General features: G+C 36.9%; 1 protein-coding gene across 6 annotated transcripts in view; it reads left to right on the top strand.

Moving 5' to 3' along the window:
- LOC131233336 (uncharacterized) overlaps nucleotides 1-15053 on the top strand; it is a 57901-nt gene that overhangs the window by 12511 nt on the left and 30337 nt on the right. For 5 of the 6 annotated variants that reach the window (XR_009165180.1, XM_058230020.1, XM_058230016.1 and 2 more), the window contains 8 exons: nucleotides 39-457; nucleotides 3191-3623; nucleotides 3725-3948; nucleotides 9609-9804; nucleotides 9981-10126; nucleotides 10211-10385; nucleotides 10541-10594; nucleotides 12701-12880. Coding sequence is in view for 5 of the 6 variants with exons in the window: in XM_058230020.1 (XP_058086003.1) it covers nucleotides 39-457; nucleotides 3191-3623; nucleotides 3725-3948; nucleotides 9609-9804; nucleotides 9981-10126; nucleotides 10211-10385; nucleotides 10541-10594; nucleotides 12701-12880 (1827 nt within the window). In the remaining variant the exon portion in view is untranslated. Of the gene's footprint in view, nucleotides 1-38; nucleotides 458-3190; nucleotides 3624-3724; nucleotides 3949-9608; nucleotides 9805-9980; nucleotides 10127-10170; nucleotides 10386-10540; nucleotides 10595-12700; nucleotides 12881-15053 lie in introns of all 6 variants that reach the window. The other variant, XM_058230017.1, reaches the window with a different exon arrangement.

The raw sequence follows: 15053 nt of genomic DNA on the forward strand, positions 1-15053 counted from the left end.
TCCTTACTTTTTCTTGTTTTCTATGTTGTTTGATCCAGTTCGGTGGCTCCTTTGAACTTGATGGTCACCCTCGGGGCACCAATGGGACAACTGAACCCATGCGTTCTTTGGACAATGGGTCTTCTGCTTCTGAAGGAGCATTAAGAGTTCCAACATCCAGCCATAGTTCTGCTGGTGGTTCTGCTATTATACAGCTTGAACTGTCATTGCCATTGAAGTTACTAGTTGTTTTGTTTTCCAATGGTCAAGTTGCATTATGTTCGATAAGTAAGAAAGGTTTAAAGCAAAAGGATTCAATTAATGCTGAAAGATGGTTGAATTCTGGTGATGCTGTGTGTGCTTCAGTAGCTTCAGACCAACAAATCCTTGCAGTTGGTTGTAGAAGAGGGATTGTTGAATTATATGACCTGGCAGAGAATGCATCACTTCTTCGCACTGTATCTTTGTATGACTGGGGGTAAGTGTTGAAATTCTTAGTAAGCACAAGAGAGAAGCATCATGAATTTTATGATACGTGTGCTTTACCTGTAATTTCTGTAGTGACTTTCTTGGCTATTGCTGTTATGGCACGCCTAACGTTGGTGAGCCACCAAAAAGAGTACTGAATGTCATTGCCTCCACGTCAAAATCTGATTCCACCAAATGGAGTCTGGCTGCTGCTGTTTGATTTGTTGTTTCCTGAAAACCTGGAAAGTTATACATTTTATTATGTTAAGCCAGTTGGCATCAGATTTGAATAATTTCAAAACCCCAAAAAAAAAGTTTGTGCTATAAAGTTAGAGACGTAATACTGTTTATAAAAAAAATGTCAAAGCTGTTCTTTGGCAAGATTATCCTTTTTCTAGTGTCCATGTATAAAGTAATGACATTTTTTCAAACGTTTGAATTAACAAGCAGTGTAGTATTAATGCAGTGTGAAGAATTTCTACTGTGTGTTGGTATCATTCCAGAACTATAAGATATTCAATGTATAGTATATTTCCTTTCAGTATCTAGAATTCTTAAGTAGGCTTAAGCAGTGTTCGAAATATCGGTATCATGTTATGTATCGCACCTTTGGGATACGGATACATATCGGTTATCGCATGGGATATATCGGTTGTAATGCATACTGTATCGCTGTTGTTGGAAACATGGGGAAATTAGTCGATTTTTTCAATTAAACTTTAGTGATTATTAAAAAAGATATCAACACACACTTATAAATCAAAATGTTACAAAAAATAAGTGCACATAATAGGTTTTCTTTTTATGGGGTCCTAATCTATGCATTATCTAACTGAATTGATGCGAGTATATTCAAAGTCTATTCATATACTTTATAAATGTAAGAAGACGTGTGGAAACACAAGTAATACATTCAAAAGCAAAAGAAGAATCACTAGATCAGGTTACATACATGTTTGATTTTATGTTTGGACATAAGGATTGCAACTGATTTGCGAGAAAGTGGAAAATTTTGTTTGTTTTTTTCAATTTTTTGCAACTCGACCCATCTCCTCCAAATCTCGAGATTGAAGCTCCCAATCCTTGATTTTTCATGCAAAACATGAAAAACCATGGATTTGTAATAATTTGACACTGATTTAACATGATTTATAGGGCGAAAAAAGGATTGAAAATAAAAAATGCTCACCACATCGAACATGTGAGATATATCGCACTACTTGTGAGTTTCGTATCGCACGGGTGGGATACAAGATATATCGTAGGATATATCGGCCGATATCGTCGATATTTAAAACACTGGGCTTAAGATTCTATTCTTCTATGCAAAGGTATGGTGGATTAACTACTCTACTGAAGCATGCCCTGTTATAATTCCAATTATGCCTCTGATATCCATTAATGAAGCTGATCCATTACGCCTCTGATTTCCATTAAGGAGAACCAGCAACAGATACCCTTGCTGCTTTTGGATATATTTCTACTAACGAAGTTGAGTTTGTCGGATTTGAACCTGTGGATAGTGGTAGATAGATTGCATTTTGACATTGAGGTCTTAGGTTTGATCCTAGCTTACCTAATCCTATTGGAAGTGTCCTCTTGAATCTCCATCCTTTTGAATGATAGGGCCAAGGTAACAAAACAATTCAATTTAAAGGAATCTCATGGCCATCAATTTTAACTATAGTCTCACTATTCTTAATGAGGTTGCATTAAAAACATTGTCTTGGTTCTGCTGTCTTTTAGACCTCTCGACTCTAGAAAGTTGCTCCAAACCTCCATTCCATTCGCCCATCATTAGTCTCATCAACTAGAACCATGTCATTTGAGAACACTTCCACCAAGGTACTTTATCTTAGAAACTAGCACCAGGTTGACCAGAACCACCAATATATCGTCGTCGTCGGCATCAACATCTAAGCCTTATCCCAATTAATTGGGGTTGGCTACATGAATCCTGTACTGCCATTCCACTCTATCAAGGGCCATAACTTCAGTTAGACCACAGGTCATCAAATCTTTTCTTACTATCTCCACCCCTTTCCTCTTGGGCTTTCCCTTGCCCTTTTAGAGCCTTAAACTTGTACCAACTCAATCTTAATTGGCGCAATTGTTGGTATCTGTTGCACATGACCAAACCATCTAAGTCTACTTCCTGTCACCTTATTACCTATTGGTGCTAGAGCTAAGTTCCCTCGAATGCATTCAATTCTAGTTTTATCCTTCCTCTTCTTGCCACTCATCCATTTCAACATCCTCATTTCATAACTACCAATCATAGTGCCAAATCTTGTTCTTGGTAATTTCTCGGCCTAGAAATTTCTTGGTAGATTTTCAAAATTTGAGGTTTTTCTTGGGATATTATCGAGAAAATCTTGCTGAAAATAAAATATTTATTTTAAATTATTAAATAAATGTAAAATTTAAATATATACTTAGAAAACAAATTTCTTTATGTTTTTACTATTTTTTGGGGATAATATCGCAATAATATCACGGCACGAACAAGATGTTTTAAAATCTTTTGAGATTTTGAAAATCTCACGGCAATATCATTTTATGACTTTATTGCGATATTTTCAAAGTCTTGGTGATATTTGTCACACTGCCACCAATCTATGTTTTACAAAATTTAGCATGGTTTGATTGTGACGTCTTCAGTGGTCACAGTTGTCGATTTGTTCTCAACTGGAGGAACTTTTTTTTTTTTTTTTTTAATGATTTGTTGATGGCATCCATTCAGGTACTCCACGGAGGATACTGGTTCTGTAAGTTGTATAGCCTGGGCACCTGATAATACTGCTTTTGCTGTTGGGTGGAAGTTTAGAGGTCTTACTGTTTGGTCTGTATCTGGTTGCCGCTTAATGTGCACAATTCGTCAAATTGGAATAAGTTCCGTCTCTTCTCCAATGGTGAAACTGAATCACAACTTTAAGTATGAGCCTTTGATGGGCGGCACCGCATTGGTGCAGTGGGATGAATATGGATACAGGCTCTACGCTGTTGAGGAAAGGTCTTCAGATAGGCTTCTTGCATTTTCTTTTGGCAAATGCTGTCTTAACAGAGGCATTTCAGGCACAACATATGTTCGTCAAGTGATTTATGGTGAAGACCGAGTGCTTGTGGTGCAATCCGAAGATACAGATGAGCTTGAAATATTACATCTTAACCTTCCAGTTAAGCCCTTTGGCCTATGCGTTTGTTGGTTGATTCTCTAGCTTCCCGCTGGTTATTCATTCAATGGGATGTTCCTGAAATGATCATCTTGTTTGCCCAGGTATCTTATATTTCTCAGAATTGGCCAGTTTTACATGTGGCGGCTAGCAAAGATGGTATATACTTGGCAGTTGCAGGTCTCCATGGGTTGATCTTGTATGACATACGGAATAAAAAGTGGCGCGTATTTGGAGATATTACCCAAGAACAAAAAATTGAATGCAAAGGCTTGTTATGGTTAGGGAAAATTGTTGTTGTTTGTAACTATGTGGATTCGTCCAACACGTAAGAAGAACATTATCCTTATCCTTGCTTTTATTTCAGGCTATATGTTATCTTAATCTTCTTGTAGTAATTGGTGTTTATTGTGGCCGCTATTAATCAATCTTGATGATACTTAAACAATATGTTTGCGTATGTGTGCATGCCTCTGCCCGCATGCTTGCATGTGTGTGGCTATAGTGAAACTTCAACTATTTCGTGTCTTTGACATAATGTTTCTGTGGCTATAGTGGAACTTCAATTCTTTTGCTCTTTCTCATGTTGTTGATACAAGCTCTAAGAAATTTATGAATAGAGTTGTCTAAGGTGCTGTAGATGTTACCTACTCTGCTATATTTTGCTTCCCAGGCAAAACCTTGGTACTGAAATCAGTATTGTTGTGGAATGTGGATGATTCTCAGCCTTTTGTTATCATTTACCATTTCCCGCAATATTGGTTATTACATTTGACTGTTTTTTCTTGGATGATGGTGTTTGCACAGGATGTTCTACCATATAGGACTGGCATCCCCCCCCCCCCCCACCAAAAGAAGATGAAATTAGGCAAATCACATTAACATAAAAATGGGATTTATTGAATGTTAGGTATTATCTTTTGGGTTATTTGGGGGCCAAGAATGGGAGATGGTTCAGTAATGAGAGTCTGGGGGTGGATGAGGTAATCAGGTCTATAAAAGGGCTTGTGTCGGGTTGGGCATGTATGCTAGGCTGGTTCAGTTAATCAGTGCTTAGTTGTTTCCGATGGTCTATTTGTATTTTTTTTCCTGCTTTCACGGTTGCTTAATAAATTCGTTGTTAAAAAAGGAAAAAAGAAAAAAACTGAGTTGATTTCTAATTCTTGAAAATACATTAACATGTTCTTTTGAAGACTTGGTGCTAAGAGAAAAGGCAACGTCGCACCATCGAATACATGCATTTAATCTGCTAGGGCACAATATTATCACAATATTTGATAGAGATTTGTTTAGGTCACATAACGACCATGAAATGCATGAGTACATTTGTGATGCTATTTTTAAATATATAGTCAATTTCCAGAAAAGATTTGCAAGCTTTTTGTTTCGCCCAGCAGATTGCGCATGTGGGGGTGGGACCCACAATCTATTGATCTAGATGTTTCATATGGTGTGTCTCATGTAATGTCTTAAATAGCGGTAGTGTGTGGCATAGTGTTTAACTCTTTGTGATGCAGGACATGAAATTCAAATATGATGTGCGAGATTTCAGGCTTAAGATCACGTTAGTTCAGAAACAATTACACAAATTCCATATCCCACATGAAAATCCAAACATTCAATTAAGGGGAATCTATGCGGGTCTAGGCCTACACATGTTAGGGTTGGATCAATAAAAATTATGAACCAAACGATACTCAAAGATAAGAAATAATCATCCACACATGCACAGTAATCAGTCCCTAATCCAAGAGATTCACTAATTTCAACTCAAGGAACCATAAGGTGAGAAAAGGAGCAAATCAATTAGGGATAGTGTAATCTAGGGCTAGGGTTTATGAAATTAGGTATAAAAAGAAGGAAAATTAGAAGGAAAACCTGAACCGGTGAAAGTCCACACGTGCGGACAGCGGCAGGGCCTGGTGCACGTGCACACGAGCCTAGCCACACGTGTGAACGGGGCCCGATTCCCCAAACAGACTCCTTAACCCTGGTCGGCCAAGGGAGGTCTTCAAAACCTCCAAGTTTCGTGGTGATCCGACGTACGGCCTGTGCGCAGTGCTCCGTTGAAGTTTTGGCCCTCCTGCAGGGTCAGATTCTGGTAACTAGCTGTAGAGAGATGAACGGCTGCAAAACAAGCGGATTTGAAGCGTGGATGATCGTGGAATGAGAGAAATATGGATGATATAAAATGGGGGCAGATTGGGATAAACGTGGCTTCGCACCACGGTAGTTAGCCCTTTGAAAAGAGAGGGCTTCGCACCCACTTGAATTTAGCCCTTCGAAAAAAGAGGGCTTTTCACCCACTTGAAATTTTCCACAACTCAGAAACTTAGAGAGCAGAAAAACATGCAGGAATTTTTTTATTAAACTTCAATGAATCAAAAGAATTACAAGAGGTGCCTATTTATAAGAAAACTCTATACCCTAAAATTCGCGCCATGTGCGCAACCTATTACTTGGCGATGAAGTAAACCAAAATAAAAACCAATCAAAGAAATCTAAAGCATTCATAATGTTCTAAATAACATAAATAAGCAAAACTTAAATATATAAACTTAATCCGACTAGTGGGCCACGATCATGAGATCCCATGATGGGCTTTTCTTGGCTATCGGGCCCACTCTCTTGAACCAAAACTCCGTCTTCTAACTAGGAGGCCCTCCCTGGATGTCGTCATCGATCCAGATCGATGGTGGGGCCCTCCTTCTGGCGTACGTGCGTAGAGGGGCGGCGTGCGTGCGTGTGTGCACGTGATGTCCCCATCACTTTGTAGGGTGTAGTGTATGCAGTGTTCGAAGTATCGATATCACTACGAGTTTCGCTAGCCAGGGATACAGAAACAATATTGATATCGTTGATAACCGGAAATGCGAGGAAACAGGGGAAAAATGGTGGAATTTTCAGCGAAACTTCATGAGATGTTAAACTATACATATTTGCATATTTAGAAATTAAAAATTGCAAAAAGAATGCATACATAACAAGTTTCCATTTAATGGAGCCTTAAAAGCATGTGTTGTTGTTAGAAATCAGTCCAACCATCTCATTCGGCCTATTTAACCATCCAACCTTCCATCCAAACATCCATCGATATTGCAAAATATCAATGACACATAATATTTCACCAAGAAGTCATCAATAATTGGAAAAAGAACAAAAGATTGTGGTCTCAATATCGTGCATGTTGCGATATCGATAATATCAAGATATTATCAATATTATCAATGACAAATTGAACACTACATACAACCATGTGCCCATGAAAAAAATTGAAATAAATTTTTTTTTTAATAAACAAAAATTTGATGATATCAATACATTGACGATATTATTGAAATATCGTCAATACACTTATGATACAAGCATTACCTAGAATTTACATAGTAAAAAATATTGGCGATACATTAGTGATATTGATGCATTGGCAATACAAGCGACACCTAGAACTTACATGGTTGAAAATATTGGCAATTACATTAGCGATATTGATATGTTGGCGATACTTAGTGATACATTGCTAATACTTGAAATTTCTGATACTACCAGCATTATCGGTATCGCTACAGTGTTATCGGTATCACTGAGCTAGAGATAAAGATAATATCAGAGATAATTCGAACACTAAGTGTAAGTAGTGTAAGCCATACGGTACTGCTATTTTTTAATTTAAAAATAGGAAAAATATGATAAATAGTAAGAATATATATATATATATATATATATATATATATATATATATATATATATATATAAGATGATTCATTTATTTAAGTATAAGTATATTCAAACAAGTTATTAAGTATCATTTATCAAAAGCCAATCCATATATATAAATGAAATGAAATCAAATCATTATCACATCAACGACTTTGCAAGCAAACCACCAATGTTCTAAATATCAACGATATCGGCCGATATATCTCACGATGTATCTTGTATTCCACCCGTGTGATACGAAATGCACAAGTAGTGCCGATATATCTCATACGTTCGAGCCGACGAGCATTTTTAATTTACGATCCCTTTTATTTTGTTAAACTATGTTAAATCAGTGTCAAATGGTTACAAATCCATTGGTTCTTCATGTTTTGCATGAAAACTCCAATTTTTTTTTTCAAAATTTTCCTTCATCCAACTGTCAATTGAGACTAATTTCGAAGTACTTAGAAGTATTTGATGAAATGATCATCACACACTCTAATTTCGAAATTTGAGTGTAGGTGGTCCGATTTGGAGAAAATTCAAACTTTTCCATATTACTCCCAAACTTCTTGCAATGCTACACTCTAAACATGAAATCAAGTATGTATGAGGGTTGATCTACTGATTTGTTAAGTCCTTGTCAATTTTCAAAAAATAAAAATCATTTTTTAATTAAAAATTATTAAAATATTAATTTTTTTTCTATATTTTCCTTCAACTAACTATCAATTGAGAATAATTTTGAAGTATTTAGAAGTGTTTAATGAAATGATATGCATTCAATTTGAATATTTGAATATAGTTGCATTAGTTCAGTCAGACAACGCATAGCTTAGGATCCTATGCATAGGAAACCTATTATGTGCACTTTTTTTTTTTTGAGGTGTTATGAATTATGATTTAAAAGTGTGTATTAAGGTCGTTTTCAACAATCCCTGAAGTTCATTGAAAAATTCAATCATTTTCCCAATGTTTCCTCATGTTTCCCAAAAAGTTCAATAAATTACCCAGCACAAACGATATCCCGTGTGATAACCGATATGTATCTATATCCCAAAGACGTGGTACGTAACGCGATACCAATATTTTGAACATTGCAAACCACTTTAATTAATAATGTCTAATTGAAACCACAAGTCATAAGTATGTAAAGAAATTAAAATATCACAGGTTGAGAGTATTAAGTACAAAATACAAAATATAAAATACATAGGCTACACTCATGCTACATACGCTATGATCCCTGTAGCGTACACTATAGGGGATTTGTGCTGTTTGCTAATGCTACAGATGCTATTCAAAACACTGGTCCCATGGTGGCTGCTCGATGGGTTATCATAAATTTCTAGCATTTGTTGATCCTAGCCATTTAATTTGGACTTCTTAAATCTGAACTTTCATAGTAGTTGTCGATTTTCATTGGATGGCTAGGATCATTTCGTAGATGAGATATTAGGTGGTCTATCCCATGATGAGGCCCACCAGATCAATGGGTTAGATTATGGAAAGGCTGGTCTCATCTTTACCATTTCAAGGTCAGAAATAAATTCCATTTCTCTCAATCAAGTATCATGTCATGCCTATAGAGTTTCTGCATGCAACTTTGCACTTGGTAGAAAACAACATTTGAAAATTTGGTACTCGACTTAGACATTCACAATGTGGTCTACAATTTATTTGGTGTCACAATCCTAATTTTTTGTTTTATTTTCTTCAGATGTGCCTTGTTGAATATCCTTTAGGACTTGGTGAAGTATCTCTTGACTTGATTTTCTCCAAGACCTGAGAAGGTGCTTTTCTGGTCTGTGTACAACCAACAAGTTATGAATGATTCTGGGTTTTGGTTTGTTTAGTTTCCAAAAACACAGTTGAAAATTGGAACTTATGCAGGAAGGAGGGGAGGGGATTGAGTTGTATTGGTCAATGGGTCATGTTAAAGTGCATGAAGGATCTGGTCTATTGGCGAAGTTCATTCTTTTAATCCAGGAAATGTGTTGTCGTTTGAAATCCTAGGATAGAAAGCAAAAAGGGGCTTCTTGTTGAAATTTGCAAATTGCCATTAGAGTCATTTCTTCAGCCTTAGTCGCATTGGTGATTTTATTCATAATCTTGTTTCTTCGAGATGGTGTTTTTATTCATATAGCATTTGAAGGAGGACATTTTGATTGCTGCATTGACGTCCAAAAACGTGTTTGATATTTTGTTTTTTTCTCTGTAATGTTATTGGTATTTATTATAATTCAATTATTGCATCCTAGCAGTAAATCACTTGATTCCTTGCAGGTACGAATTGCTCTTTTATCCAAGATATCATCTTGATCAGAGCTCGTTACTTTGTCGGAAACCGTTGCTTGGCAAGCCAATGGTAATGGACGTGTTTCAAGATTATATACTTGTTACGTATTGTCCATTTGATGTTCACATATTCCATGTTAAAATCTCTGGTGAATTGTCACCTTTGAGTAATCCGGTTTTACAGGTAAGAGGAATTTTTCTCAGATGCATTTATTTTGTGATTTACTGGGATATATATATATATATATATATATAGAAGTTTCTAGCTGCTAAGATTTTGGGTTATGCTTTGGAAGGGAGGACACTAGCTGTATAACAACTGTATATTCTATGCATTTTAAGTGATAAAATGACAAACAGCTTTCTACAGTACGAGAGCTTTCAATCATGACCGCAAAGAACCATCCTGCAGCAATGCGTTTCATCCCTGATCCGCTGCCAAGAGAAGGTATCTCAGAGAACCGTTTTGCATCTACTTCAGGTTCCTCATTTGGACAACCTGCTAGGTGTTTATCCTCACCCTGCCAATGATAGTTGATCTTCCTTCCAGTTCATAACTGGCAACTAAACAGGCATGAATATGATGTCAGATGTTTAATATTGCGGACAAATGGCGAGCTTTCATTACTTGATTTGGATGATGGACATGAGCGAGAGCTTGCTGACTCAGTTGAACTCTTTTGGGTTACTTGTGGAGAATCAGAGGAGAAGGCAAATCTAATTGAGGAAGTTTCGTGGTTAGATTATGGTCACCGAGGAATGCAGGTAAAAGGCTTTGTGGGACTAGTGCTTTCCTTTCTGGGTACTAGTGATATTATACTGTCAATAACTCATTAAATTCTTCACCGTATCTCTTGGACTTAATATTTCTGCATTTTACATTTCTGATATAATTTTTTCTTCGAAGCTTACCATTACAGGTCTGGTATCCATCTCCTGGAGTTGACCCCTTTAAGCAGGAGGATTTCTTGCAGGTAAATATTTTCTCCATGGAACGAATACTAAAACTTTTGTTTTGGCACTGGCCATTTCCTAGTTACCTCATACAATGGAGTAAATCTCGTAGTGTTTATGGATATACTTCTGTTGTTATTGCCTGCTCCTTTTTGAATCATGCTTAAGAAATTTCACAGAACTTCATATTGGTGACAGTAGTAAAAAGAAGAGGAGAAAGCCATATATTCTTCTTATTTTTGTCATAGGATATGCTTCGTAATCAATTTGCCAATCTTTAGCAAACTTTGGCTGCAATGTTAAGTGTTTAGTCGTGTGGACCACCCTCTTCTGGCACATATCTGATCCTTCTTAGTAAACATCTCCTATCCTCCATTCCTCTAGTTGCCAATTGGATTTCATTTGTTTCTATTTATTTATTTATTTTTTCGTGCATTTCGGAGTGAGAGGTCACATTTACCAGTGAAGCCTACTGATCTATGGAATTGGCAACAGTCTTGAGCAAAAATTTATTAGGAGCTTGAACTTCTAGTGGTGTCTATTTATGAGTCATAATCTTTGTTCCTTTCATACTTTCGTTCTTCAAAAGATTTATGCTTGTTTGAGATGGTAAACGTAGAATATACTTAATCATAACTCCGTATTCACCCACACTTCTGGAAACTGGCAAATCATGTCCACAACAGAATTCAGTAAACGTGCAGATTCAGATTTCAGATAACAGACCCACAGCTATAGTTACGGCACTCATACCATATGCTCTTTGTTTTTTTTTTTTTTTTCCCTTTTTATTATGTGTTATGGTGGGCAGTCCTTCCAGGATCCTGATACAGAGATTTATTTATTGATTTATTTTGGACAACAATTTCCGAGTGATTCAGCTTTGCCATAATCTTTTCTAAAGACACATGTAAGAGTCCAGGAGATGCCATCAAGAAGCAATGATGTCTTTGCAGAAAAATGATTAACATTTAGTGAGGCCTTTCCTTTCTTTACTTTATTTTGTTAAGCTCTAATAACAGTTTTCTTGCATTGTCCCTTGATAAATTAAGAATTGAAAACCTCTTTTATGGAGAAACTCCTTTACATACCACCAAAAATTGTGATGACTCATGAAGCTACTTCAAAACACAACACGAAGATGCTATTTTTGCATTTCCTTCACATGGTGGATTTCTTAAGTTACCTTTGGCTCTATCATTAGGAATGAGCTTAAATCACTGTATGCCTTGTATATGGGTGCTGCTTATTGCTTTCCGTGAATTTGATGATGCAGGTAGCTATAGCTGGATGATGACAGCCACTCACGAATTTCAACCCAGTAGCCTTGGATCCTCCAAAATACTCCAATAAATGCAGCAATAATAATGAAATATGCAATCTTCAACACATCACAAAGTTCATTAAAGATTGCTTGGAATAAGATGCCTCGAGTGAATAGTAATTTTGACTCCCAAGCAACAAAACCAAGCATAAAAGCTTGTAATGGCTCAGACCCTAGGTCTATTGAATAATAGCTACTTGATGATCGAAAGACATCAAACACAAAAATCTGTCTTCTTCTCATGACCATAAAACCTAACCCTAATCATCTTTTAATCCCATCCTTAAAAACTCCCAAACTAACTCAACATATGCCTTAATTCTTAAGGTACCTAACCTAACGAAAGTATCTGGTTGAGTAAAACTCTATCTATCAACTCAAATTTCTCCTAAAAGATGGGTAATTAATTCCTTCTAATATAACGGTGAACTTCCCTCTTTAATGATTAGTTTATTAATTTCAATTAGGAAAATAACTGCTATCAATGTCTCTACTTTGTATTATATCATTGTGTATGATTTAGTATCTGCCTTTGACACTGAAGCATCTTTTTCTAACTATTCTGGAATATCTTGTGAGCATTTTATACACATATGGGTTATGCTGGTTCTATTTCTTACGTGGGGAAAGGAACTATTAATTATGCAAAACTGCCACAGATTATATTTTTGGGTGTCTTGTTTCTAGCTCGAATCACAGTTCTGCAATGTACTTGCATATCAAGTAGTTTGATTTGGTTATTAAATCAAGGAATTTGGAGTTCCTCAAGTCTGATTAATTTTGTTTTTATTCCTCTATGTAGTTGGATCCTGAGCTGGAATTTGACCGTGAGGTTTATCCCCTAGGGCTTCTCCCATATGCTGGGGTTGTAGTTGGTGTCTCCCAGAGAATGTCATTTTCATCATGCACAGAGTTTCCGTGCTTTGAGCCTTCTCCTCAAGCTCAAACAATATTACATTGTTTATTACGACATCTTCTTCAGGTACTATACTATTCACTTGTTCATGTTTCATCCAATGTTTAAATAGCTACGCTATGTAGTGTGTAGCTTACGCTATGTAGCGTAGCTTACCCTTAATGCTACATAGCTTATGAAAATAGCCTAAGTCGTGTATAGTCTATGCTTACATGATTAATTTGCATACGCTACACGCTACGTAGCTCACATTACAAGTTATTTTTCACTACAACATTAAAATCAATTATTTTTTTTAATGGTATGTTACATTTTTCTATGTTCAATGAAAATCAGTTAATCTTTTCATTGCTTTTAGTAAAATAATATATGTACCAATTTAGTGCCCTTTCCTATTACCTTAGGTTGCATTTGGTGGTTATACATATCGTGAAATTTTATTAAATTTCCTTATTAATCAAGTCTAAATTGGTACATAATATCATGAAATTGGGGGAACCAAGCGCAACCTTGATCAAAATTCTAGAAGTAGCATGTAGCGTATGTAGCTTATGTTACATGCTATGTAGCTTATGCCTTACACTTTAAAGGGGTGAATGCTATGCTACATGCCATTTGCTATTTAAAACACTGGTTTTATCATAAAAAATTGATGAGGACATCCGATCTCCTTTTGGAGTTTATCAGAGACAGAGGAGAGCTACCCCAATTTCATTATGGCTAGATAATCATTACATGGGGCCCAGTGGACCCAATTTAAGTTCTTAGCCCCGTTGAAGACCCCACATGCATGACCGTGCATTTTTGAAGACCTTACACTAGGAAGATGCATGTGGGTTGCTTAGTTGGGAGTGTTGGACCGTTGGATTTCACACGTGGACCGTTGGATCGTGATCAGGGATCATCTTGATCGTGGACCCATTAGACATGATGGAGCCATTAGGATGTAGTTTAGTTATTTTATTGATTTATTTTAGGTATCTTGGTTTATTTTATAATTTAGTTAAATAAGGTGTTTTAGACGTTTTATATGCAAAATGGTATTTTTGTAAAAACACACCAAAAAGATTATTAAAGGGCTGGGCTTAGAGCTGGGCATATTTGACCCGATCCGGTGGATCCGACCCAATCAGACCCAATTCAACCTGTTCCGAACCGAACCGACGGCCTGGATCGGTGCGGATCGGGTGGGGCCATTCAGATCCGACATTTTTTCGGATCGAGATCGGGTTACGGTCAATCCGGACCGATCCGATCCGAAAACCCGATCCGAATGGATCCGGACCGTCCCGATCCGACCCGATCTGAAGTGGTTCTTATCAGTAATTCTACTACTTTTCCAGTGGTATGGTCTAATTAGAGCTTTGGATATGCATCAATTTTGGGTTCAACCACTGAAATGATTTGTAAAAACGAATGGACGGCGTGGATAAACCACATGCATTCACGGTGGGCCCCAACAGAGTCTAGTTAGTATAATAAGAAGAGGTTTGCTGGTGTACCATATACACAACTATATAGCTGTTGTAGAATATGATAGCTAATCTAGGCTATAGGTTATAGTTGGATGTGCGTGTCGTGCGAAGACGAGCACTGACGCTCCCTCGAGCTCCGAGTTGTACGAACGGTTCAAAGGAGATCAAAGTTAAATGGGCCCCATAGTGATGTATTTATTATATCTACACCGTTCATTTATTTTTAGAGATCATTTTAGAACATTATCCAAAAAATGAATCATATCCAAAGATCATGTGGACCACACCACAAATAGTAGCGGAGATAATGATTTTCACAGCTAAACAATTTGTAGGGCCTACCATAACGTTTATTTTCCATCCAATCTGTTCATAAGGTCATAAAGACCTAAATTAAGAGGCAAAACAAATTTCAAATTGATTCTAAACTTCTGTGTGGCTTGTGACCCCAAAAAGGCTTTCAATGGTAGACGTTCAATCCCCACTGGTTTTTTTTCAGTGTGGTCCACCTGATGGTTAGATCTACCTTATTTTTCATCTCAAGCCTTAAAACTAGCTCGCCAAATGGATGGACGGTTTGGATATAACACATGTTCCATGATCAGACCCACAGAACTTGCTAACATAAAGGCAGCAATGTAGGCACTTTCGTGCATGGCACACTGCACGCCATGCTGTACACGTAAAGCCTGTAGCGCCTCGAGCTCCGAGCTGTACGGATGACTCAAATGGGAACGGAGTGGTTGGTGGTCTGTGGGCCCTAA

Source organism: Magnolia sinica, chromosome 18 (assembly GCF_029962835.1).
Source record: "Magnolia sinica isolate HGM2019 chromosome 18, MsV1, whole genome shotgun sequence".
Taxonomy (NCBI): Eukaryota; Viridiplantae; Streptophyta; class Magnoliopsida; order Magnoliales; family Magnoliaceae; genus Magnolia; species Magnolia sinica.